We start from the raw sequence: 26,025 nt of genomic DNA on the forward strand, positions 1-26,025 counted from the left end.
GATATGTGTATTATCTCTGATGCTTACAAAACCTATGAAATGTAAATTTTACATTTTACAGGTAGAGGAACCGAGGCTCAGAATGAAGTGACTTGCCCAATGCCACAAATTACTTATGTAGGTGTTTGCAATAGCTAGTATTCAACATGAGATCTGCTACACCAAAGCATGTACTTCTGCTACAAAGCCATGGTGCCTTTGGCAATAACAAATTGCCTAACTTCTGTTGAGGATACACTAAGCCTGAAATACTGGGACTGAACAGGAAATGAAAGTGTGAAGTCAAACAAAAGCCCGGACATCTCTTAAAAAAAACAAACAACCTTCTAACCAATGAAAAATCATTGTAAAAGAGAAAGTACTGCCTTTAAAAGACGCACTTTGCCCTCAAGAGGTGTGGTCGGTAGGCTTCTCAAGTAGGAGTTATTATCTAACCACAAACCAACTGTCTTTCATTACCCTGCACTTCAGCAGACTTCTATGATTGGTTGACAGGGAGCAACATTTGAATTTAAAGAAAGGGCCAAAATAACTAAGGGACATTACTTCAGTGAGAAAGATAGAGCTTTGTGTTTAGAGAAAACTCTAACTGGGATCAGAGATTAGGCACTAAAACCCTGCATTAAGGTAAAACCATTACCTCATTAACTGGTGTTATTACTAAAAATTCCTTATCAAGAAACCATCTCATATTTTAAGTAAAACCTATGGAAAAGATATGCAAAAGCATGTGAAGGCACTTTGTAAACTACAAAGGGTTACAAAAAGGCTAGTAAATACAAGTATTTATAGCTTAAGATTTAACTTAAAAAAATTAATCTTTAAATAGAAAGCAAAATTTGCCGGTCTACAAAGGCTATACCAGGAAAGGGTGGCAGTCAGAAGCAGCCCTCATTACTGATGCCTACTTTTCTACTCATCACTGCCTCTAGCAAAGGTTTTCTGTCTCCCCTTTTCCCTGTGCTGATCCACTGGACCACGAAGTGCACTGTATCCTCAGTACTTTGCTTACTCTGGAGAAGGCATACATAATAGAACCTACAAAGCAAAGAAAAAAGTGGGCCAGATGATTTTATGGAAAAGAAATTGTAGTCTCAAGTTACAGATTGAAAAGCTGCATCTTCTTCATTCTGAGTCTGGAATGCATCCTTAGCTTAATGAGATAGAAAAATTTTAAAAAAATCAGGCAATACAAGTTCTTCTGACAAATACTGAAAGATAGTAAGCACTAAAATTTTAGACAACTTAAAATGCTGAAAGGAACTCCTATAATTCAATACTATTTTCCTCAGTAATAATTTCTATTACAGAAAGTTTAATTCAATAGATAAGGCTGAAAATGACACAGTTTCCAACTTTATATCCTCTATTACATTCATGAAGTAAAGCACTACAGGACTATTCAGAGAGCCACCAAAGCAGTAACGTAGAATTCTCAGGGTTGGTTTCTTTTGTTGAAACTCACTTTATTTAAAAAAAAAGTCATGAACAATAAATTACAATCATTTCCCCCCTTTTATAAATTCTTCATAAAATATATTCGACAATTTTAAAAGAAAATTTCAAAAGTTGCTTTCATTTTTGAAGTGCTGATGACTTATTTTTTGACCATTTTGTCATGCTGGTGAATTATTTTGTAGCTGCTACAATAGTTTGATAAACATTTTACAATTAAAAACACCAACAAAGAGGAAAAAACAGATCAGCAGAAAAAAACAATTCAGTGTGCTATTTATCTGACACTTAACACTTACTTTATCATAATGACAAAGCATCCCTTAGCACCAAAAAATCTACAGGAACCCCATCTTTCTAAGTGACAACTAGTGCAAAATAACATTCTAGGAACTAACTGTACAACCCCATATTTTAACTGGCCACAGCTGCCTATAAGCTTATTTGAAATATTTGGTCTTTTTTCAATTAAGACAAATTTCATAAAACACTATAAACCATGGCAAGAGACTCTATGAAGAATAATTGTTTATTGAGTACCTATTATGGGCAAGGCACTATACAAATTCTTGCTCTTGTTTTTCCTCTAGCAAATATTCAGGAATTTTCAAGTATCACTAATCATCTTGTATTTTTTTTTTGCTCCTGGTTGGAAAAGACCTGTGGCTATAAACTGTTCTTAAATTGTCATTTTATCAACCGACCTTTAGTGCTGAGCACACAGTAGGTACTTAATAAATACCTCCTGACCGAAAGAACAAATAAAGACAAAGAATTTACTATCATTTTGCTTGGTATCATAGTCTATTGTAGAATACAAGGACTTCAAACAAATTCCAGAAGAAACTACCTGATCACCTCATACCCTTACCACCAATGAAAGAATTCCGCTTCACAGGTAAAATCTTTCAAAATAAATTATAATCATTAACTTTTAAATAAAGCAGGACCAAAAACTATGTACTTAGGAAACTATGGCTCAAGCACGTACATATTTGAAGAGCAAATGAAGTGCTCGAATGCTATCTATCACCTGAATCGTGAACCTCTGCCATGTTACTGACAGACACTGTAATGATGCTTTTTATTTCCAATGACCCGATCCCCTTGACCAGATCTATGTTATACTAATTTGGTGATCTAGAGGGTCAGTTATCATGAGGTGCCAGTTTTCCACCTCTTGCTATCTTGAAAGTGATGTTAAAATGATTTCTTTTGCTTTTATTTTAAAAGCCTTTATTTCAATAAAACCTTTTAGCCCACATTTTGAACCTCTGGATCAAGTAACACATAGTTCAGAAATTTTATGTACTCTAATTTCGTTGTGCTTTTTCACCTCCTATAGTCAGCTGAACAAATTTTAAATAAGAAAAAATTTATGATAGCAATATTCCAAAAGTTGTGGAGTTCAAAAGGAACATCTGAAGAGAATATGCAAACTATCAATGATTTCAATATTTTAATCTTTTAAAATACTTTTGACCAAAGATTCTAGTGCTTTAATAAAGATTAACCTAGATACATGGTTTTAAGTTCTCTCTAACCTTAAAGGCTAATGTTCTGTTTTAGAAAAACCTTCTTTCCTTAGATATTAACTACCTGCATTTACAGAAAAACAAACCAGAGACAACCATGGAAGGCAAAAATCAAACTGACTTCCAGAAGAATGGTCTATTGGTTTTGACATAGACCATACCAAGTGATTGTATAAAGTCTCTAACTTTTCTACTTGAAAGGTGCAGTTGATGCCACAATATATTATTCATTTTCCAAACTATAAAGGTATCATCTCCCACATTAGCAAAAGGTGATCAACATTTAATACGACTACAACACTACCATTACTGTGTCAAATTAGACAAGAGAAGACAGCATTAGTGCCAAAATGAAAGGAATTCCAGTGATGAAACAAGAGACCCTATTAGGGCAGTAATGTGAGGACAGAGCTCATTTGGTTTTTTCAATTTTATGCTGAGGCTCAGACATAAAGTCTTGAAATAAAAAATTAATACATCAAGTATTGTAGTACATATATATATATATATAGAAATGTCTTCAGAAACAGAAAAATCCTGTCTTCAGTTTGCAGATGCTCAAGTGCAGACATGTCCCAGTGCAGTGGTTTAATTGGTTAATTGAATGCTTGGTTACCTAAAGAAGGTAAGACTGAATCATAAATATCCTTGCCATCCTGCTACCACACGACTGCGTGGCTAATTTATTCCTGCAGCTATAGGGCACTGGAGAGTTCAAACATACTTCAGCAGCTTTGGATTACTTAATTTCATTTAGGTTTAATTAGATTATTTTAGGCCCTCCAAAATGATCCCTTAAAAAATTGTACATTACAAAAATAAAAAACTTAGTATGATTTCATTAGAGGGAGGGACAGGGTAGGATGATGAAGGAAGGTTCTTTTATTTCCCATCACTGATTTCACCAGCAAATCTCAAAAAACCCAAACCTACATCAAATAATTTAAACAGAAGTGGCATTTTCTTCATATGGAATGCAAAATGCACACATTCACATACTTACATATACATAAATATATACATATATGTTTCCTTTACAAAGCTTCAAAGGTTGCATTACCAGCATGCAAACCTCTTCTTCCATGGAAATTCCTAATACTGACAAGGAATGTCTAAAATACTTAAAGACATATTTCCAGAAAACTGGACTCTCTTTTCTTCTTGGCTCTTAGAGAATTTTCCTGCCAAACTTCTACCAATGATCACTAAGAAAAATTTACACCCACATTGGTAATACATTTAAAACATACTAACAAAATGGCCAGCTTGGACTTAAGAAAAATGAGGAAAAAAACACCCCACAATAAAATCTAACCCCTTAGAAGGCGGAGTTCATCTTTTTATATTCTTTTTCAGCCACATTATGTTGCATCACTGTTAAAAACAGAAGCAGCATATCATCCAATATATTTGCAAATCATATATGTGTCACGTTTCCCAGCTGCTGTCTTTAAATGCAATTTGTACTAATCTGAGTTCTAGTTCAAAAGCATCTGGACGATCCTGAGGATTTGCAGCTAGCATTTCCTTAATCAGTTGTTTCATTCGCCCATTCATAGACTTTTTCTTCACAGGAATGAGAAGTTCCATTTTGGGGTTTTCCAGAAGTGCCTCCCCAACAGGCACAATCTCAGTTCCTTGTTTCACATAACTCCCCAGGAGTTCCTTCTTTGTCTCTGTGTCTATAAATGTGATCCTCTCCAGCATTGCCCAGATGATAATCCCCAGAGCAAAGATGTCAGCTTTTGCTGTATAATGTCCCTCCCACACTTCAGGAGCCATGTAGAAATCTGTTCCACAGGCTGTGGAAAGGAAACACTTGTTTACACTGACAGGTTCTTCTGGGTTCTGTCCAGAGGCTGAACACACTTTACTTAGACCAAAATCAGCCACTTTCAGTGTGGGTTCCAAGTCATTGGTATCCAACCTGCTTTGAGAAATCAAGATGTTATCAGGTTTAAGATCTCGGTGGATGATTTGGTTTTTATGCAAGAAAGCCAGGGCACTGCTCAGCTGAAGCATGAAGCTGGTGTTAGTTTTGCGATTGGGTTTCCTGGACAACAGATACTCATTCATATCTCCTCCATCACAAAAATCCATCACAAACCACAAGTAATAGGCGCTTCTGGGATCAAAGGCAATTTCTCCTTTTAATGAAGTCTCTACAAGCTATAAGGAGGAAAAAAAGACAGAATACAATCATTTGCAGTTTATGCAATTCAGCTACTGTATTTTGCTGTGTATAATGCACATCCATGTTTTTGGCCGAAACTTTTGAGAAAAAAGTTTTTCATTTTAATTTTTAATTTAATTATTTATTTATTTATATTTAGTTACTTGTTTTTTGTATTACAAAGGAATTTTAGCATTTATTTTTGAATATACAAATGTTTTTATTGCTGTTTAGACTTACGCTTTTAACGCATAAGCATAAGTAAAAAAATTAAAAACATGTATACAGTTACAGAACTAGTATGACCCATGTATAATACGCATCCTTATTTTTTCCTCAAAAATTTGGGCAAAAACATGCGCATCATAAACAGCAAAATACGGTATATAACAAAAGTAGCTGGTTAAGTTAGTCTCTAATTTTACGTGGATATTCCATACATATTTTATTTGGTCAGTGTTTTCATATGCTCATTTTATTTTAAACTTCAGTACTTCAAACTGTCACTTCGTCCCTAATGAGTGCATACCAAATCTCTAGGTCAAAAGGTTAAAACATACTTAAAAATAGCTTTATTTTGAAAAGTGTCCATTTTCTGCACATGTCAATGGAGTTGAACTCTACTCATTTAGCTAATAGCTTCATGAAAAGATGCATGTTTTAGTTAGCTAGACTTTGGGAGACTGCCAGCTGGGATATAAACATCAATTAGGAAATTCTATTAAGTGAAACTGCCTAGAATATTTTACTTACTCATTGTACATACACTATCAACATCATCTGAGAAATCAAGAGAAAAAAATAATCAAGGAACGACTGACTAGTTATTATAGAAACAAAGTGCTCCTGTAGTCACTGATGAAAGAAGCCTGACATCATCACTTCATGCACTTCTACAGGCATAATGCAAATGTGTTGGCTATCTCTATTACTGGATGGCTTCTAAAACCAATTTGTAACAGTCATATCTGCACTTTGATATGAAAATTCAAATCTGAGTTTGTATACTTCTGTGAGACAAGCTGAAATCTAGAATAAATCAGTTTTGTTATTATCTAATTATAGATCTATTACTTGAAATTCAAGAATACTAGTTACTTCACTGAACATGAACTACCATTCTAAAATACAGGCAGCATTTACTGCTTTGCAAACATGTGTCCTATGGTGTCCTCTTCAGACCCATGGGTGTAATAGAAACTTAGGGAAGCCAAAGAATTTCCATAGTCTCTTCAGATGTTCCTTTTGAACTTCCACAACTTTTGGAATTTTGTTTTTATATATTTTTCTTTTCATCTTCACCTGAGGACATGCCCACTGATCTCAGAGAGCGGGAATGGAGGGGGATGGGGGGGAGAGAATCATCAGTGTAAGAGAGAAATGTCAATCGGCTGTCTGAATCTGAGACCTTTTGGTTTATGGGATTACGTTCCAACAAACTGCTATGCAGGCCATGGCTAGAAATAACAATTTTAATAAAGCTACACAGCACTGAATACTTCCTATGTGCCAAAATTGTATCTGTACCACCTCTAATTTTGACAATTCCCATGGAAGGTAGAATTTATTATTATTATTACTCCTATTTTATATACAAAAATACAGATGCTGGAAAAAGTTATTTATTCAAAGTCGTATACCTAGCAAAAAGTGCCACAAGTCAAACAGAGATCAAACTTTAAAAAAGGGAAGATATTACGACACAAAAAGGTGCTTTTGATGAAAAAAAATCATTGAATCAAGTCTGGAAGTACTAACATTCTAAAGCCTTGAAAGGCCAGCTAATGCCCAGTTACTATAAAGACTGCTTGATCTGGACACAAGAATACCATCAGCACTAAGTCATATGTTTACATGCTTTTTGAAAAAAGATTATGCATCTTGATCTCCAAAATTCAATGCAAAGTTCAGTAAGGTTCTATACACTTTTTAGAGGAAATGTGGTAAGAATGTTTCTGATATTTTCTATGAGTGCAACTTACAAAATAAGCATTTATTTTTATTTTTTAAAGATTTTATTTATTTTTACAAAGAAGGGAAGGGAGGAAGAAAGAGAGGGAAATATTGATGTATGACAGATACATGGGTCAGTTGTTTTTTTGCAAGGCCCCAACTGGGGACCTGGCCCACCACCCAGGCAAATGCGGACTGGGAATTGAACCAGCAACCTTCTGGTTCACAGGTGGGCATTCAATCCACTGAGCCAGGGTAAAAATAAGCACTTTTAGAAAAATAGAACAAAAATAGTTGTGTTTTTTATTCAGTCTTAGGAGAGAAAACTTCAGGGCATAGCATGTTAAACTGCAATATACATTAGATTCTCAAGATTGATATTTGTTCACCATAAAATGAAACTTGGGAGTTTCTAATTACACACACATTGTGTTTGTTTTCTTGTTGTCTCTAGCCTATAAACCTTTTTAAAAATTATTACTTTTAATCTTCAAGCAAGGGTATATCCATTGATTCCTGACAGGAAGGGAGATAGAGACAGAGAAACATCCACTGGTTGCCTACTAAATGCGCCTGACAGGGGACTGAACCTGCAACCTAGGCATGTGCCCTGACCAGGAATTGAACCTGTGACCCTTTTTGATCTATGGGATAACACTCCAACTGAGCCAAACCAGCCAGAGCAAGCCTTTGTTGTTTTAAAAACAGACTTTTGTATCTTAATGGTAAATTCTGAATTTAGACACACTCATGGAAAATTGTTTCCTTTTCCAGGAATGACTGGACTTAAGAAATTTTCCTCTGGCCTTTACCTACCTATGTCTTAATTACCTTTTCTCTTTAACTAGTATAGAGCTAGTGGAGATTTTAATCTATGGCAGAAGCCAACCTCAAAAACGAAACAAACCCCTAACCTTTTCTGTTTGCCCATGTTAATGCTTTTCCCAGGCCTACAAAATAGTACCTTAGAGGTGAAAGAGTAATCTGGAGGTTAAGAAAGCACAAATTTTTTGCTGACAGTCATATGTTCAGCTCCCGATTCTGCTACCTGTTAGCTATGTGACTTTAGATAAATTCATTATGTATTCTAAGCCTCAGTTTCTCCATTCGTAATGTGGATAACAGCATCTTCCACATAGTACTGTTCTGATTAATTGCCTTTAAAGCACTTAGCACAGAGCATGGAACTAAGTAGGAACCCAAATGTTAGCTTTATCATTGTTAATAACATTCAGGTGTTAAGCCACATACTTCATGAATATTAAGTGGAACCGAATGGTTAAGACACCATATAACCTTGTAAAACAGCAGAGGCTTATGTTCAAACCAGTGCCCAATTATCTATGGGTACTGCTATTGGTTGTAGAGTTTTTCCTTTTCTTCTGTCTTCAGTTTAAAAAAAAATTGATTTCAAATAAGTCAACTTACTAAACTCTAGTCTTAATCACTTCTCTAGGTCCTGTGTTGCCCTATTCCTATGCAAATTGGCAAGTATCATGGCACAACAGGTGGCTTATGTTATTTTTAGGTATTTGCATCACAGGTTTAAATAAAACCATGTTTTAAAGCAAACATCTACTCAATTGTTGACAGACCCCTAACTACTCCTAACTATATAAACACCTGCATTTAAAAGTAGCTCATCTGACTCTTTCATTCCTCTTCCTACTCACCAATGCTACGTTCAAATTATTTATATTTCCCATTCAACCACACATACCTGTAAATAAAGGGAAGAATTAGAGCCATGGGACATCTTTTGCACCATTCCATCTTTTTGCAGGATGCATTCCTCCAAGTGAATTACATTTGGATGTTGGCTCTTGATACTGCTTAGTGCCCAGAACTCACGCAGGGCTAGTTCAACATTCTCAGGAGCATGGCATCGAATTTTCTTCACTGCCACCCGTGCAGAGGTCTTTCTGATAACTGCTTCATACACAACACCGTAACTACCTCGGCCTACCTCCCGTATTAGATCGTACTTTGGCTGGCTACTCACCATCTTCAAGGTCGAGGTTTCTGGAAAAATAAACAAAGTGCTCTAATGAAATTAAGCATGCATACTGGCTTGTATTTCTTAAGTATGATTTAGTTATCATTTACCTCACTGTTTACTTTGCTTGAAAGGTATCTGCTATACCTTGGGCAAATCTAAATTATTTTAATAATAGTAAAGCAGCTAACTTATATAGTACTTACCATGTATCAGGAACCAAGCACTTTACAATACTGAGTAGGGCAAAAGTAGGTTTACAGTTGTGAATACACAAAACAGTTTATTCCTGTATTATTTTATTAATTACTGTATTATTTTTCCATACTGTAAACCAACTTTTGCCCCACCCCATATTCCAGATATCAGCCCTTTGTCAGATACACTATTAATCCACTTAGTCCTCATAATAATGTTACAAAGTATATACTATTATGGTCATTTTATTGATAAGAAAATTAAAGCATGGAGAGTTTAAGCAGCATGCCCAAGGTCACCCAGGACCTGAGATCTGAAACCAGGCCACCTGGCTCTGACACCTACCATTTTAACCACTACACTATATTGCTTTGTACCCGAACTGCTTCAATATATCACTGTTAAAAGATAAACAAAAAATTCAGCATTCTTACTTATTGATCATGAAAAATGAAGTTCCAACTTCTCTTTAAAGCTGACACACATAAAAAGGTCATGAAACAGCAAAAATAAAAACAAAAAGCAAAAACCTGCCAGAGTTAGAAATAAAACACCTGGTTTATGTTTAGGGACTGAAAGAGAACCAGACCACATATAGACCTGAAAATGTGTAGTTTTTATTATTTGAAAGTAAAAAGTCAAAATACATATATGCTTCTATTTTAATTTTGTTACTTCCTTATTTCTTGCAAACTAAATGAAAATAAATGTGGAGAATAACGTTCCTTTAAAAATAAAGGAAGCTACTTCTAATATAATTACCTTTCTGTGGCTGAACAATAGTTACTTAGGTTTACTTCATTTTTGCCAACAAAAACTGTCCTACAAATTAAGGGGCTCTCTTTGGGGGAGCAAAAAGCTACTGATCCTTGAGCCTGAAAAATTCCGAACAGCTACCTTTAAATCCAAGTATCGATTTAATAAAGAAAACAAAAGCGTCTGAGATTGCTTCTTAGTCCCACTTCCTCTGATTGGACACCCACCCTGCAAATTCCTAGTGCATTTCCTAGTGTCTGATTTCCTGGCCCAGAATCTTGTGTCCCGACTACACAGTAGACTTTCTTTTCTGCTCTCCGCGGATCTCCGATTATTGTCCATCTCAAAGTGGCTGTGTCTTTGAAGCTGTCCCATATGGGGGAGGGAGGGTGTTTATGAAATCCTGGCGATCCGGATCGGAACACGGCGCGGTGATGCATCCTGCGCGGGCCCCCACGCCCGCCGGGCCCACACCTGCCGGTGCCCGGGAAGGGCCAGTCCCGGGCAGAGGTGCGGCCGGGCGCGGCGGCGCAGGGCCCAGCTCATTGGCCAAGTGTCAGACCCACCCCCTCCTCAGCTGAGTCCAGGCGGAACCCGGAGGGGATCCTCCCAAGGCCCTTCACCCGCAGGGGCCAGTCCTGCGGCTGCCCCCACCTTTCGGGGCTGGAGGCCGAGGCCAGGGTCATAAGAGGAGGCCGCAGATGGGGCCGGTGGCCTGAGGTGTGCCAGTCGGAGGCCGGAGGAGCGCGAGGCCTTCTCCAGGTTGACTCCGCTGACAGGTCTGTGACAGGCCCCCCCGGAGAGGGGGGCACATGCAGGACCCTCGGCTGTGCAGCAGGGCCTCTCTGCCAGGCTGGAGGGCCGGATTTACCTCAGGGTAGCCACTGCCGCTTCTCCCTCTCACGGGCTCTGCAGGCCGCCATTATCGGGCAGCTCGCGCCTCCGTCGCCGCGGCCTCCAGTCAGAGGCCGGTGCGCGCCCCCGCGGTGCGCGGACACACACCCTTACGCCACGCGGCCCCGCCCCCTCCGGCTTTCCGTAGCGGGAACTGGGACTCCGAACGCTGTCCCTATTGGGCGCGCGCCCCAGGCTCCCCTGGTCACCTCCCCTCTTCCCTGGCTTTCTAGAGCCAGGAGTCGCGGAAGGTGTGCGCGCGTCGGCACGCACCACTCCAGTCCCTCCACGCAGGGGAGGCCAAGCCCGGGAGCGAGGAGGCCACAGAACGCTCGAGACTCCGTTGTACTCCAGCCGCAGCAGGCGCGCGCAGCCTGTGGCCCCGGGACTAGCCCTCAGCAGCAGATCCAGGGTGCGCACAATCTGCGATGCGAGGCCGCCCCTCCCCCTCCGCCCCCCCCCTGCTGACTTACCGATCGGCGGCCAGGTGTGCTAGAGTCGCTGGGATGGGATGCCTGGTGCATCTTCTCCGGCGTGGACCTGGGGTGCGTGCAGGACGCAGGACTCCTTGGCGAGCAAGCTGGGAGGCGCAGCGGGAGCTGGGAGGCCTGGCGTCCGCCCCGCCGGGAGGGAGGCTGCACCTTTTGTCACAGTCACTGAGCCATGTTTGCGGGCGGTACAGTTGCCCAGGCGTCGGTGGCGCGGGGCTGGGGTGCGATCATCTGGGAAGACGCTGTCCCCTGCCCCGCTGGCGCGGTGGTATCTCCCTTAAAGAAGCCGGCGCCTCATTGTTCCTGGGCCGAGGCTGCCCTTCCCCACGCGAGGAGGAAGGGGCGGCGACACCCCGCACCTGAGAATAGCCCCTGGCGTACATCCTGCTCCACGGCCGCCAAGGCCACATCCGCCGGCTCTTGGGGAGTCTGCATCCAGCAGGCGCGCGCAGCGAAAGGCTGTGGCCTGAGCCCACCAGCGCCCGGATTGACACCGAACCCTGCCACTCTGGGGGCCCTATGTGCAGCCCCCGTCTGCGGGCAGCCCAACAGCGGTCAGTCAGACCCGGCGCTCTTTCTCCAAGCCAGCCCGGGACTGTCAGTTACTCAGAGACCAGGACCAGTCGGTCATTCAGTTAGTTACACAGATCAGTAAGCATCCGCCAGAAACGTCCATTCCCGCAACTTACTATGCACCTACTATTTGTCAATATGGTGGTGGTTCCTCCCTCCACTGCTGTACAACGCAAAATGCAAAGAATCTGTCACTGCCTTCAAGGATCAACCAATTACCCGTTTTATTTTCTAGTCTCCCCTTATTACCTTCCCTCTAGAATTTGAAACTGGGTTAGGTCTTTAAATTATCTCACCTAATCATAACCAAACCACACAAGGGCAGGCTTTATTATTTAACCCTTCTTTTACAAGTGAGGAAACAGACTTATTTGACCTAAAGGTGTCTTTGCGGGGGGCGGGGGCCGCTTTGAATACCCCCTTCCCTGGTGTATTATACCTCTCTGCCCCCCAAAACTGCTCTGTAATCTGTTCCAGACTTTTGTCCCGAGTACCATGTACCAGTCTTCATCTTTCTGCTGGGACTGCTGAGGTCAGCCAAGGCTTGGTTTCTGCTGTTGAAAGTAGAGGGGAAATATGGAAGGCTCTGTGCAGACAGCTAGCTACCCGTGTAGGTGATGGTTAGAGTCAGGGCCGGGGTTATCATTTTGGGCCAGAGGAGGCTTTCCTTTTGTTTGCCCCACTCATTAAACGCAGGAGTCCTTCCTTTCAAACTGGCAGCAGAACTGAGATTTGGAATCCACCATCCCCAAAGATAGGCTGAAGTTAAAGTCTGTGAGGCAGATTCAGGACTTGTGGAGCCTGAAACTTAAACAGTTCGGGGTGTCCTCTTTAGGAAAAAGATTACAAAACGGCTCTGTAAACACATTGCTGGGGTCTTGGAAAGGCTTTCTAAGGGAGACACTTTGAAGTTTAGGCTTCATTCGCTTCAGGTAAATCTACCCCTGCTTATTACATTATATCACTGTTTGCCCATAGATCTATTGGAGTGAGAGTTCCCGGGACTTAAGAGACAGGAACCTTCTCTGTGATTCATCTCTGCAGCCTTTTCTATCTGATACGGTACCAAAATATACCTGAGAAAAGCATTCTTGGGTGTAGTGATGCATCACTAGTGGGAAGGCAAAATGATTAACTCTACTTAAGGAAATTTGGCAATATGCAGCCACATTACATGTTTTCACTCTTTTACCCAGTAAGAAGTTCCGGGTTAGATCCTTAACTTCTAGGAACCTATCGTCTTGGTATATTGGCAAATATGCAAAAAGCTGTATCAGAAGACTATTCACCATGGCATTATTTTTATAGCAAAAGATTGCCAACTTCTTACATGTCAATAACTGGCTGAATAGATTATAGTACATAGAATGGAGTGCTATGCAGCTCTTGCAACATGCAGTGTTCCTACCCCAGCTCTGGCATTTTACTGTTTTGATAAGGACCTTGTCTTTTACCAACTTATTACTTGAAATGATAATATAGTCTGTTTGCTATTCTGTTTCAGGACTATGATGTATATTCCTAGTGGTTTGGTTTTAAAAAATAAGGTTTAAATGGAGATCACATGGAGGGTTATCAACGCGAGTGGGAGGAGGAGAGAGAGGGAAAAGGTATAGAGAATAAGTAGCATAGATGGTAGGCAGAAAATAGACTGGGGGAGGGTAAGAATAGTATGGGAAATGTGGAAGATAAAGAACTTGTATATATGACCCATGGACATGAACTAAAGCGGGGAAATGGTGGGTGTGTGCACAGCAGAGGAGAGTGAAGGGAAAAATGGGACTTTAATAGCATAATCAATAAAATATATTAAGAATAAATAAGGTTTAATTTCCCTCAATAAAAAATAAAAATATACATAGAAGGTTTCTTATATACTAATAAATGTACTAATATGAAGTGATGTCCATATGTATTAAGTGAAATAAAGCACATAATAGTGCTTATAGGATGATTTCTTCTGCATACAAAATCAGGATATGTAAATATACATTAATTGCTTATACTTAAACAATGGAAGAATAAACCCCAATCTTTAAAACAATTTTTTCAATTACTGTTTACATTCACTATTATTTTGTATTAGTTTCAGGTGTACAGCATAGTGATTAGTTGATCATTTAATTTACAAAGTGTTCCCCCTGATATTTCCAGTACCCAGCTGGCACCACACATGTTTATTACAATATTATTGACTATATTTCCCATGTTGCACCTTATATCCCCATGACTTTTGTAACTACAAATCCCTACTTATCAACCCCTTCACCTTTTTCACCCAGTCCCCTCTCTTCTGGCAACCATCAGTCTGTTTCTTGAATATGTGAGTCTGTTTCTGGTTTGTTTGTTTATATTGTTTTTTAGATTCCTCATATCAGTGAAATCATATGGTATTTGTCTTCCTCTGACTGACTAATTTTACTTAGCATAACAACCTCTAGGTCCATCTATGCTGTTGCAAATGCTAAGATTTTATTTATTTTTTATGGCTAAGTAATATTCCATTGGGTATATGTACCAGAACGTTTTAAAAACCAACCCCAAATCTAAAAATGGTTTACTATATGGGTTGGAGCAATTGGGGATAAAATGAGGCCTCTGTGAATGTACATTGTTATATAGTACCTATTTTGGAATTTTGTATATTTATATGACAAAGTTTAATAAAAAGAATAAAATATTCCATAAAAATTAAAAACAAATGGAAGCAAATGAATCATTTATATGTCATATTGGTGGTATAACTACACAGAAAACAGTTTCAAGTGGCTTTATAAGTATTTTGACTATACCTTTCTAATGGGATATGGACTTACTGTAACTAGAACTGCATAGAAATATTAAATTGCATGTATTAGTTTTATTGTTAATAATAATATTAACATTTCTATTTTGAAACTGAGAGGTATATTTTAGGATACAAGTAAATAATTATATAATGGCATTAGGGATATTTTCAATGTATCAGAAAGACTAATAATAAGTATTAAAGACATTTATAGTTTTAGATCTGAGTAAGCAGAATGAAGTATATATTTTTCTCTTAAAATGTATTTTTGTTTTAAAAAATTACTGATTTTTAGAAAAGGAGACAGAGAGAAACATTGATTTGTTGTTCCACTTACTGATGCATTCATTGGTTGATTCTTTTATGTGCCTTAACTGGGATCAAATCCAAAACACTTGTATTGGGACGATGTTCTAACCAACTGAGCTACCTGGCCTGGACAAAAAATGTATTTTTCAGTCCTGCCTAGATGCAATGACCAACTTAGTAGTAATGAACATCACCAGTGGACAGATCTGCTCTTTAAATACCATTTTCTAATTTAAATGAATTAAAAATTAAGTTTAAGACTACTTTGATAAATGTCTGGTTCCAGATCTGAAGCAGGAAAGATGAGCTTGGGCATCTTGTGCCTGGAAGCCAGGAAATTATCAGACTATTGAGGTCATGTAACAATGACTGTGTAAGGGACCCTACTGGCCAGAGATGGACCAATTTGAACATTAAAAGAAAAATGACTAATAGATTACAATACATTAAAAAGTCTAAAAATACATTAATAATGATACTTAAGGAAAACACATTTGTTACCATTGGAATTTTATAGGGAATCAACTAGTTTACTCTGAGCATTGATAAATAAAGGGAAATAAATATTTTCCTGGTCTTTCCTTAATGGGATATATTCCAGGTAATCAAATAGTACATAAAGTTATATTTTTAAGTTTGTGCTATAATTGACATTAATTTCAGTAGTACAACAATAATTTGAAACACATAGTGAAATCACAATAAGTCTAGTTGACATCCATCACAAAAAAAGTTATTTTTGTAGAAGAATTTCAACTAATAAATGTTGGGAACCACCCTGTCTGGTTCCACAAGTTGTAACCCCCCCACAGCTAAGGCTGAGTAAAAAGACCTTGGGACCATAAGCCACTAAGGAGACAAAGCTTATCTTCCCGGCAGGAGTGCAGCCTCTGCCCCCTTCACTTCACCCTCCTTGGCCCCAGGGCGGACGACTGGTTAGCCAATGAGAGATTCCTTAAGGCAGGGATGACCTAAAACAGACCTGGTCTTGAAGGGGCCTTGGGGACGGATTTAGGGGACTATAGAAAACGGGTGATGTACCCTCATCCCTCAGCTTTCAGTAAAAAGTCTCCTAATCTCTTGTCTGCTCAGTCTGCCACCTGATTTAAACCTAAAACAATGCCAGAGAAGGGTGTGGCCCTGTGCTGGAATGGGCAGTTCCCCGGGGGGCAATCAGGACTAAGAATGCATAAAATCTTGTGAAACCTGCTTTGCTAAGAATACCCTCATTTTAAATGATAAGGGTCTGGGCATAACCAGAGTTTGTTTCCCACATGACCCTGACTCAGAATAAGCCCTCAGGGTTCTTTGAATGTTATCTGTTGTTTGATCATTACTGCCTGACAATGATTGATGAGCTTTACTATACATGCCCTGTATTCCTATGCCAACTAAACCAAATAAAAGCCTATTGAGGAACAGGCTCAAGGCCCTTCTCCTCTGAGAGATCGGCCACCTTTCCTTCCCAAGCAGATCATGCCTTGGTAGACTTATTCTCATCGTTGATGGCTGGGGGAACTCTGCTGGACAAAGCTTCCCCACAAGGCAACACAGAAGAGATGATAACATTAGAAAACCATGATCTTGCAAATTGTAGGCAATGATCATGAAATGATGCTAGAACAATTGGGTTAAATACTGTTGGGGAACTTTGCGATAGAGAGCTTACGCTAACACAGTGAATCCACTAACCAATCTTAAAATCCCTAAGTGCTCTCCATGAAAAATTCTTGCTTGTAAAAAAAAGAAAAAGAATCCAAGCCTAATCAAACCACAGTCTAATTAATAGGTTACCAGAAACATGGGGGACAGGCTATCACCACAATCAGCCAAACTTACAATGTGGACATTCTATGGGACAAGTAATCTGGTTTGTACAACAAACTAATGGCATGAAGATAAAAAGGAAGGTAGAATATTAAAGCATAAAAGTCAAGACTGTAGCAAATGCAAAAACATTTGAATCCTGATTTAAGTAAGCCAACTATCAAAAGACATCTTTGATGCAATCATGACATTTAAAATAGGAACCGATAGACTAAGTCAAGGAATTACAGTTCTTTGTTAGGTGTGATAATTACACAGTGCTTACAGACGTAAAAACCTTAAAAAAACTAGAGCACTGGCTGGTGTGGCTCGACTGGGCAACATCCTGTAAACCAAAAGGCCACTGGTTCTTTTCCTGGTCAGGGCGCATACCTAGGTTGCAGGATCAGTCCCCAGTCCCGGCATGTGCAGGAGGCAAATGATTGATGTCTCTCTCACACACTGATGTTTCTCTCCCTTTGTTTCTCCCTCTCTTCCCCTCTCTCTAGAATCAATAAAAAATTAGAACTGCACAGTGATGTGTTACGGATAACATAAAAGTGAGAGTTCTGGGATATGCCTTTAAAATACTCCACAGGCAGTATAGCAAACAAAAAGAGAGAACATTGGTAGTTGTTGAAACCTGGTGCTGGTAACATGGGGTTTGTTACACTATTCAACTTTTGTGTACGTTTGAATTTTTTTTCATAATAGGTTAGACAACCAAGCTCAAAAAATGAATTTCTGAACTAGTGGGAACTTGGATGTAGTGAGCCTGCCCTCTGGTGGCACATTCTATCAGTGCAGCTGCTGCCCCAGCTCACTCTGATCAGAATTCCCAGACCGATCTAGAAGAGTAATGCCCATCAGTGAATCTCACTAAATGCATGAAGTAGTTAGTACTGGTATACCATTTTATAGCTGAGGATACAAACTCAGAGGGACCCAGTAACTTAAGTTCCTGATAAGTCAATGGTGGAGCCAAGATTCCATGTTTTAAGCCCCATGGATTGGTGTTTCTGGACCTTTTCCTATATGAAGAAAGGGTCACATGGGAAAAGGCAAATGGAGATGCCCCTAATTAGAATGGATCCCCAGGAAGCAGATCATCCCAGAGCAATTTCAACTATGAACAATAGATAAATAAATGTAAACAAATAATAGAAATAAAAATAGGTAATATTCACATTACCTACCATGTCAGGCACTGTGCAAAGTGCTGTTTAAGCATGATCTCATTTACTCTAGTTGTCCTGCGAGGTACACACCCTTTTACAACTGAGGAAATGGAGGTTCTAAGAGGTGAGGAGACTTGTCCAATGTTTCATAGCGAGGAAATATCTGAATTGGAACTTGAACCCAGGTCTGACTATGATGCCTATGTTCTTTAATTAACATTTAGAGACACAGTTTACGCACAGTGAAGTACTCACACAATGCTTGTGTTTTAACCTCTAGTAACTATCGCATACTGCTTGTCTCACTTTAGCCTGAATGCATATATTAATTTTTTCTGGAAAATTGATTAATCATTTTCTAAGGAATGGGAGTGATGAACGAGAAGAAAGTGATCAAGAAAGGGAAAGTGGAGCCCTGACCAGTGTGGCTCAGTTGGTTGCGCATCCGTCTGCAAAGCGAAAGTTCACTGATTCCTGGTAGGGAGATCAGGCCTGACCATCCCTCTGATAATTTTCTCTTCTTTCTTCGCTTGCCTTCTTGTTTTGATTTCTTTCTCTTCTTGTTTTGTCTTCGTATGGGTCCTAGTTGTCTTCTTGGCGAGGACTGAGAATAGTTGGAGCAGCTGGTAGTTCAGACCTAGCTCCACAACCCCTGACCTTGGCACCAAGAGCTGTTGCTGGGGGTGTCCCTATCTGAGAGCCACGGTGGATGAGGAGTTGAGGGCAGCACTACAGGGTCCCAAGGGCATCACAAAGTGAGGATTCACTTAGCTCCCCAGAAGGTACTAAGATATTGAAGCTTGGCTGCCTCTGACCCTTCTGGGTGATGCATGTCACAAGGGCAGAAACCCAACTCAAACTGACTTAAAGGGAATGATGGGCACATGTGCCTGAGAAGGCTGGAGACAGGAAGGCTAATTTCAGGAAAGGCTGATTTAGCAGCTCACATTATCGTCAAGGACTCAGTTTCCCCCATTGTGCCTTCCATGATGCTGACTTCACCTTTATGCTGGCTCCTCTCACAGGCTCATGTGGTCGGCAGTGCTCCCGGGGATTTCACCTTATCAGTTAGCATCCTATATCCCACAGGAATGAGAAAGTCAGCCTCTCCATTCCTCAAACTACAGTCCTGGAATTGAGTCTTTTTGGATCTGATTGGCTAGTCTAGGGCTGTGGGTCCTTCCCTGACCAAGGTCAGTCCTGGAGGATGGGGGGTTACTGACTGGCTTAAATCCAGAGGCTTAGGGGCAGCTAGTAAATGTCACAACCCGTGCCCTACCCCAAGGGGCCAACGTGGTGGGCACTTTGTTCATTAAGTCAATAGCTATTTAGTGAGCCCTCACTATATGTAAGAAATTGTGCTAGATGTTGGTGACAAAGCAGAGAACAAGAAAACAAGGCCCCCACCCTCGTGATCCTCCCAGTTTAGTAGAGAGAAGCTACAGGCAGAGACAGTGCAATGTGATTCGTACCAGAAGGCATTGCACATACCCAAAGCACGGGACCCTAAACCTAAACCATTCTTACGTGAAGGGCCTGAGAGGTCAGGGAACACTTTTGAAAGGAGCTGGCATTTAAATTGAGGTTTGAGGGTCAAGATGAGACACTTGGACACTCCTTCAAACTGACATTCTTTGAATATTTGGTCAACAGTTATTCGGAGCAGGGGCTTGCTGAGTGCTGTTTGGGACGGTTAGAGAATGAGGCCACACTTAGCTTCTTTATGGCCCCAAGTCATGGGCCCTGGATCAACACGCAGACCACATCACGAAGCAAAAAGGCCTCTACTCAGTACAGCACCGAACGTCACCTTCCAACAGGTCACAGAACTCTCCCTGAGAGCAGTGCTGGTGAATATAATGTTCTCCAACATGCATGGGAGCCTGGGAGTGAGGCACTGAGCCAGGCACTGGGGAGGTGGCCACGAATAAAACAGGCAGAGGGCTGGCTTTCACAGAGCTTACATTCTCGTTTACTTCCACAAGTGATTATGGGGAGATTATATATATTTACAGTTGTGGAAAGTGTTAGGAAGAAGAAGCTCTAGGAGCCACTAGATTAGTGAGAAGGCCAGGAGTGGGGGTAGGATGGGTCGTTTGGGTCACAGAAGACCTCTCTGAGCATGTGACGTTTACACCAAGCAATGATTAATGAGTGGCGGACAGCCAAGCGAACTGTGGAGGAAAGAGCATCCTAGGCAGAGGGGAGAGGGGATATATGTGCCCAGCTGCTCTACCAAAGACTGAGCTGGAAGTTAAAATCAGGATTTGGTGGAAGGCAACAGACGGAGGGAGCGCCATGGTGGCTGTAGGTGCACGCCTAGTCTCCAGCCCAACATTGTCGTAATGAAGCCTGTACCTTTCTCTTTCCGTCTGTCTTCCACTTCTATTTCCTGGCAGGTTCAGATTCCAGCTGAAGGGGGAAGAGTTGTGATGGTAAGGCAAGGCCAGGTCTGGTAAGGTGTTGACCATGTTAATGGGTTTTGAGATCAAAGTAATGGCCACTGAAGGATTTTTTTTTTAATTGTGGCAAAATATGCATAACATAAAATTTACTGGTTTAGCCCTGGCTGGTGTGGCTCAGTGGACTGAGGGCTGGCCTGTGAACCAAAGGGTTGCTGGTTCGATACCCAGTCAGGGCCCATGCCTGGGTTGCAGGCCAGGTTCCCAGTTGTGGGTGTGTGAGAAGCAACCACATGTTGATTTCTGTCCTTTTCTTTCTCCCTCCCGTTCCTGTTCTCTAAAAAGAAATAAAAATATATTTTTTAAATGTACTGGCATAATCATTTTAAGTGTAAAGAATTCGGAGGCATTAACCGTGTTTACATTGTTGAGCAACCACTGCCACTATCCTCCCCCAAAACTCGCGTCTCTCTGAAAGGAAACTCCACGCACCCATTAAACACAACACTCCGTTCCTTCCCCTCACCTACTGGCAGCCCTCACCGTCAGTCTTTGTGAATTTGACTGTTCCAAGAAACTCGTACAAGCAGGATCACATAATATTTGGCCTTTCGTGTCAGTCTTTTTTCACTTAGCACCATGTCTTCCGGTTCATTCATGTTGTAGCAAGTGTCAGAATTTCTTTATGTTTAAGGCTGAATAATCTTCCATTGTGTGTATACAGGGTGGGGCAAAAGTAGGCTTATAGTTGTGAGTGCATGAAAGCAGAGTTTGTTCTTGTTTTATTGTTTATTAATTATTTGTATTATTTTCCATCTAAACAACTGTAAAGCTACTTTTGCCCCACCCTGTATAAGCACATTTTGCATATCTGTTTATCCACTGATTTTTTTTTTGTTTTGTTTATCCATTTCATCACAAAACCCTTCTGTCACCAAGGAATTTTTAAGTAGAGATTTTAAACATGATCAGGTTTCTAGTTTAAAAGATCGCTTTTAGCGCTGGCTGGTGCAGCTCAGTGGATTGAGTGTGGGCCTGTGAACCAAAGGATTGCTGGTTTGATTCCCAGTCAGGGCACATGCCTGGGTTGGGAGCCAAGCCTCCAGTAGGGAGCGCTCAAGAAGCAACCATGCACCGATGTTTCTCTCCCTCTCTTCTTCCCTTTCCCTGCTCTCTGAAAGTAAATAAAATCTTTAAAAAAATAAATGTTATTGAATGCAAACTGTAATTTTTTTTAAAAAAGTGAGTTCTGAAGGCAATAGGGTGATGTCCAGCGAATGTAAGCTCCTGGAGAGAAGGGATTTGTTCTGCTAGCTGTCATATACCCAGAGTCTAGAACAATGCTCTGTGCATAGCAGGGAATTAAAATCTATGGAATGATTATGGAAAATGCTTAGGATAAGAAGTTAAGTGAAAAAGTCTCAAAGTTGCACAACTTTGAAAAAATCAGAAGGAAATGGAGTGATATGGTATATGATAGGAGATGATTTTTATTTTTATTTTTAAAATTATTTGTTCAGTTACTGTTGTCTGCATTTACTGCCCCTCACACACCCCCACCCCAGGAGATGATTTTTAAAGTTTCCTTGTTCAATGTCTAATTTCCATTTTGTTTATGATGGGGAAACTGAGGCGCAAGAGGTTAAGGGACTTCACCAAAGCTACACAGCTCTAAGTGACCCCGGAGGGAGACCTATCAGAATCTGGCTCCAGAGGCTGCAGGCTTAAGTACTAGGGCATGTTGCTCCTCAAGAGCTAATGTCAAAAGCCTAAATTCAAGGCCTTTGTGACCCCAAACCCTTGGATGAATAGGCCTCTTTGCTTTCCTCTCCCTGTGATTGACCCTGTCTCCTGGGAGGATCCAAGTAGTCAGGCACCATGAAGGAGAGAAGTGAGTGAAGTATGGAAAACCAGAACCAAAAGAGAAGAGGTGAGTAGAGGGGTCAAGGCCTGCTCCAAGCAGAACAGTGTCTTCCCCGGGCAGGAGCACATGTTCCTGTCACCTGATTCCCCACGCCAGAAGCCCTGGGAGGGTCCCTCTCCCAGGCTGGCGCTGTTCCTGCCCCCTGGGGCAGTCAGGAAGCCTGGGCCAACAGTCCGGGTCCTGCTGTCAACGCAAGAGGTGGCTTCCTGGAAGTCCCTCCCCCTCTCTTGTCCCATCCCAGTCGACTCTGTTCCTGGAAGTTAATGAAACTGGGCCATGGTGTTTATTGTGCCTGAGCAGGATGCCTGCCGCTGGCTCTTACCCACCACGGGAGGGCTTGGTGCTGCGGCAGATAGGATTTCAGTTCCTGCCCGGCCATTCCCCTGCTGTGTGATCTGGGGCAAGTTACTGGACCTCTCTCACAAGGCTCCACCTCCCCACGTAGAAAATGGAGATACTAGAAGTACCTGAAGGGACTGAATGCAACAGTGTGAGCAACGCACTTGTTACCGTGGCCTGGCACCCTACAGCACTGAAAAAAAACAGGGTGGCTCCAATTATCATCATTATCCTGCCACCCTCATCCCCTTCAGGGCCATGAAAGGCTTGGAGCAATGGGCTGAAAAGGCATTCATATGTCTTGGCTACCAGAGGGAAGCCTTTCTTTCTTCCTTTCTTCCTTTCTCTCTTTCTCTCTTTCTCTCTTTCTCTCTTTCTCTCTTTCTCTCTTTCTCTCTTTCTTTCTTTCTTTCTTTCTGAAAAGATTTTTATTTTTTAGAGGGAGGAGAAAGAAGGGAGAAAGAAAAGGAGAGAAATATTGATATGAGAGATGGGTGAGAGATCGGTTGCCTCTCACATGCCCCCAACCAAGGACCTGGCCCACAACCCAGGCATGTGCCCGGACCAGGAATCGAACCAGCGACTCTTTGGTTAGCACACACCAGGGCAGGAATGCCTTTCTATTTAGCACTGTCAAATAAACTCAGAAAGTCATGAGGCTTTGGCTGGAGATAAATAATGAAGATTTATTCAAAGGCTTTAGGTTTTGCCAACTGAAGGCACAACTAGGCAATATCCAGTGTTCCAAAGAAGAAAGAGAAGGTAAGAGTTCCTACAGTAAAAAGGACATTCTTGAGAAGATCAGTCCTATATTTTTAGCCTCTAGATTGGTCCATGATAGTGATCTTCCAGATTAGATAGAGTCCAGATAATGATGCCAGGTGGTCTGGATACCTTGGTGCTTCAGAGGAAAACCAGAGGGTTATCTGGAGGATTAATGTGTATCCAGGCATTGATACTGAACTGGACAGTTCAAAAATTTAAGTTCTCAGCCTAGTTAAAACAAGAATAGCATTGTTTCCCTGTGCCTTAACCTACTTGATTTTATAACTTTGTTTGAGCCCCGACAGTTTGAGTTTGATTTTATAATTTAGCAGCTCGACTAGAGTGACTCCATTTTATCTCTTCACTCTATTCCTCATCACACAACTCACGAGTTTAGTCACTCCTACCCCACTGGTCCCACCAGCTCTTGGATTTAGCATTTCAAAAGAAGGTGGAGAGGAGGAGTGGTGGGGCCCAGGAACAGGTGGCTGTGGTGCCCCTCCCAGCCTCCAAGGCAGCACTTGGCTGCTTCTCCTGCCAGACACCCTCCACCTGCAGTCCAGGGTCTGAGAAGGTGCGAAATTCCTTCATAAAGTCAAGCTCCAGGCAGTCAAATTCTCAGTCACCTAAGGGCACATCACTGTCCTTCCAGGGATCCAATGCCCAAGTCAACAGGGCCACCCAACTGGGCCCTCAGAGGAGACAAAACAACTTAGAGAATCATGGAATGTTGGAGATAGACAGCTGAAAGAGTCCCCCAACCTGTCTGATGGCCTAGAGGTCAGCTCCTGGGCTCGGATAGTGAGGTGACTGGGGAAATCTATATCCCTCAGCCTCAGTTTTCCCAGCTGTTAATTGAGAATAATAGTAATTTTCAACCCTTCGTGTAATATAAACATTTGTGTTTAGATGTTGAAAGAACAAATGAAGCGATTCATGTAAGTGTCCAGTAAAGAGTAGGTACTGGTGGCCCAATCTCTTTTTACACAGGACTTCTTTCTTGTTCCTTCCCGTGTGAGAGGTGGCAGACCTCAAGGAACAAATATCTTCCAGGAATTTCCCATTCCCCACCAGAGCTAATAATTATACCAGACAATGCTTCTTTGTTTTCTTATATCAATTTCTTAAAAATAAATAACCTTTATGTTTTGGAGCATTTTAGGTTCACAGCAAAATTGAGCAGAAAGTACAGAGAGTCCCCGTATACTCACTGTTTCCTCCCAACCCCCACAGCTTTCCCCACCATCATCATCTGCACTAGAATGGTACAATCAACAAATCAGCACTGGCAGGTCATTGTCACCCAAAGACCATATTTTACATTAGGGGTTACTCTTTGTGGGAATGGGTTTTGATAAGTCATATCAGGTGACCACTGGTAGATGACATGGATCTACCAGTAAAGTATCATACGAAATATTTTCCTGCCCTAAAAATTCCCTGTGCTTCACCTGTTAATCTTCCCCTCTCGCCAAACCACTGGCAACCACAGAGCTTTTTACTGTCTCCATATTTTTGCCATTTTCAGAATTTCATGTGGTAGAATCATACAGTATGTACCCTTTTCAGATTGATTTCTTTTTCACTTAGTAACATGCTTTTAAATTTCCTCCTTGTCTTTACATGGGTTGATAGCTCCTTTTTTAAATGCTGAATAACATTCTGTACCATAGTTTACTTATCCATTCACCTACTGAAGGACATGTTGGTTGCTCCTAAGCTTTGAAAATCATAGAGGAAGCTGCTGCAAATATTCATGTGCAGGTTTTGTGTGAACATAAGTTTTCAACCCATGTGTGTCGGTACCAAAGAGCACAGCTCCTGTGTTGTGATGTAAGGGCATGTTGAGTTTCGTAAGAAATTGCCAGACTGCTGTGAGGTTTTGTCTTTCCACCAGCAGTGAGTGAGAGAGCCTGTTGCTCCACATCCTTACCAGCATGTGGTTGTCAGTGTTTGAATTTGGGCCATTCTATTGGGTGTGTAGCGGTATCTCATTGTTTTAATTTGCGATTCCCTGATGACATAGGGTGTTGAGCATCTTTTCATAAGCTTATTTGCCATTTATATATCTCCTTTGGTGACCTGTTCAGATCTTATCTTATCTGCCCATGTTGTCATTGGGTTGCTAAAAACATTCAACCAGAACAGAATGAAGAAACAAGAATTCAAAAAAAAATTTAAAAAAAAAATGAAGAGAGGCTTAGGAATCTCTGGGACAACTTTAAACATTCCAATATCCCAATCATAGGGGCGCCAGAAATAGAAGAGGAAGAGCAAGATATTGAAAACATCTGAAAAAATAATGATGGCAAACTTCCCCAATCTGGTAAAGGAAATAGATTTTCAGGAAGTCCAGGAAGCTCAGATAGTTAAGAAGTTGGACCCAAGGAGGAACATACTGAGACACGTCACAATTAAATTACCAAATATTAAAGATAAGGTGAGAATCTTAAAAGCAGCAAGAGAAAAGGAGAGGGTTACCTACAAACA

The 26,025-nt window shown here is 41.0% G+C and overlaps 1 protein-coding gene across 5 annotated transcripts; it reads right to left on the bottom strand.

Annotated features, from left to right (window-relative positions):
- Window positions 1-1,464: 1,464 nt before the first annotated feature.
- PDIK1L (PDLIM1 interacting kinase 1 like) lies at window positions 1,465-11,532 on the bottom strand. Of its 5 annotated transcripts, none has more exons than XM_037135778.2 (3): window positions 11,434-11,532; window positions 8,837-9,138; window positions 1,465-5,159 (listed from the first exon to the last, which is right to left on the bottom strand). In XM_037135778.2, the coding sequence occupies exons 2-3, from the start codon at window positions 9,119-9,121 to the stop codon at window positions 4,419-4,421; spliced, it is 1,026 nt and encodes a 341-aa protein (XP_036991673.1). In that variant the 5' UTR covers window positions 9,122-9,138; window positions 11,434-11,532; the 3' UTR covers window positions 1,465-4,418. The 5 variants fall into 5 exon arrangements, with proteins under 5 accessions (XP_036991673.1, XP_036991671.1, XP_036991669.1 ...); XM_037135776.2 differs by lacking the exon at window positions 11,434-11,532 and adding an exon at window positions 10,721-11,095; XM_037135774.2 differs by lacking the exon at window positions 11,434-11,532 and adding an exon at window positions 10,294-11,094.
- Between the last annotated feature and the right edge of the window lie 14,493 nt (window positions 11,533-26,025).

The sequence above is a fragment of the Artibeus jamaicensis genome, unplaced genomic scaffold (genome assembly GCF_021234435.1).
Source record: "Artibeus jamaicensis isolate MK-2021 breed Jamaican fruit bat unplaced genomic scaffold, CSHL_Jam_final scaffold_847, whole genome shotgun sequence".
In the NCBI taxonomy this organism is placed as follows: Eukaryota; Metazoa; Chordata; class Mammalia; order Chiroptera; family Phyllostomidae; genus Artibeus; species Artibeus jamaicensis.

Excerpts from the sequence above, each read along its gene's own strand:
- PDIK1L (XM_037135774.2), bottom strand. The coding sequence starts at position 10,441 with ATGGGACAGCTTCAAAGACACAGCCACTTTGAGATGGACAATAATCGG. Across the intron at positions 9,139-10,293 it reads ATGCACTAGGAATTTGCAGG|AAACCTCGACCTTGAAGATG; the intron begins GTGGGTGTCCAA and ends TTATTTTTCCAG. Across the intron at positions 5,160-8,836 it reads ATTCTTCCCTTTATTTACAG|CTTGTAGAGACTTCATTAAA; the intron begins GTATGTGTGGTT and ends TCCTCCTTATAG.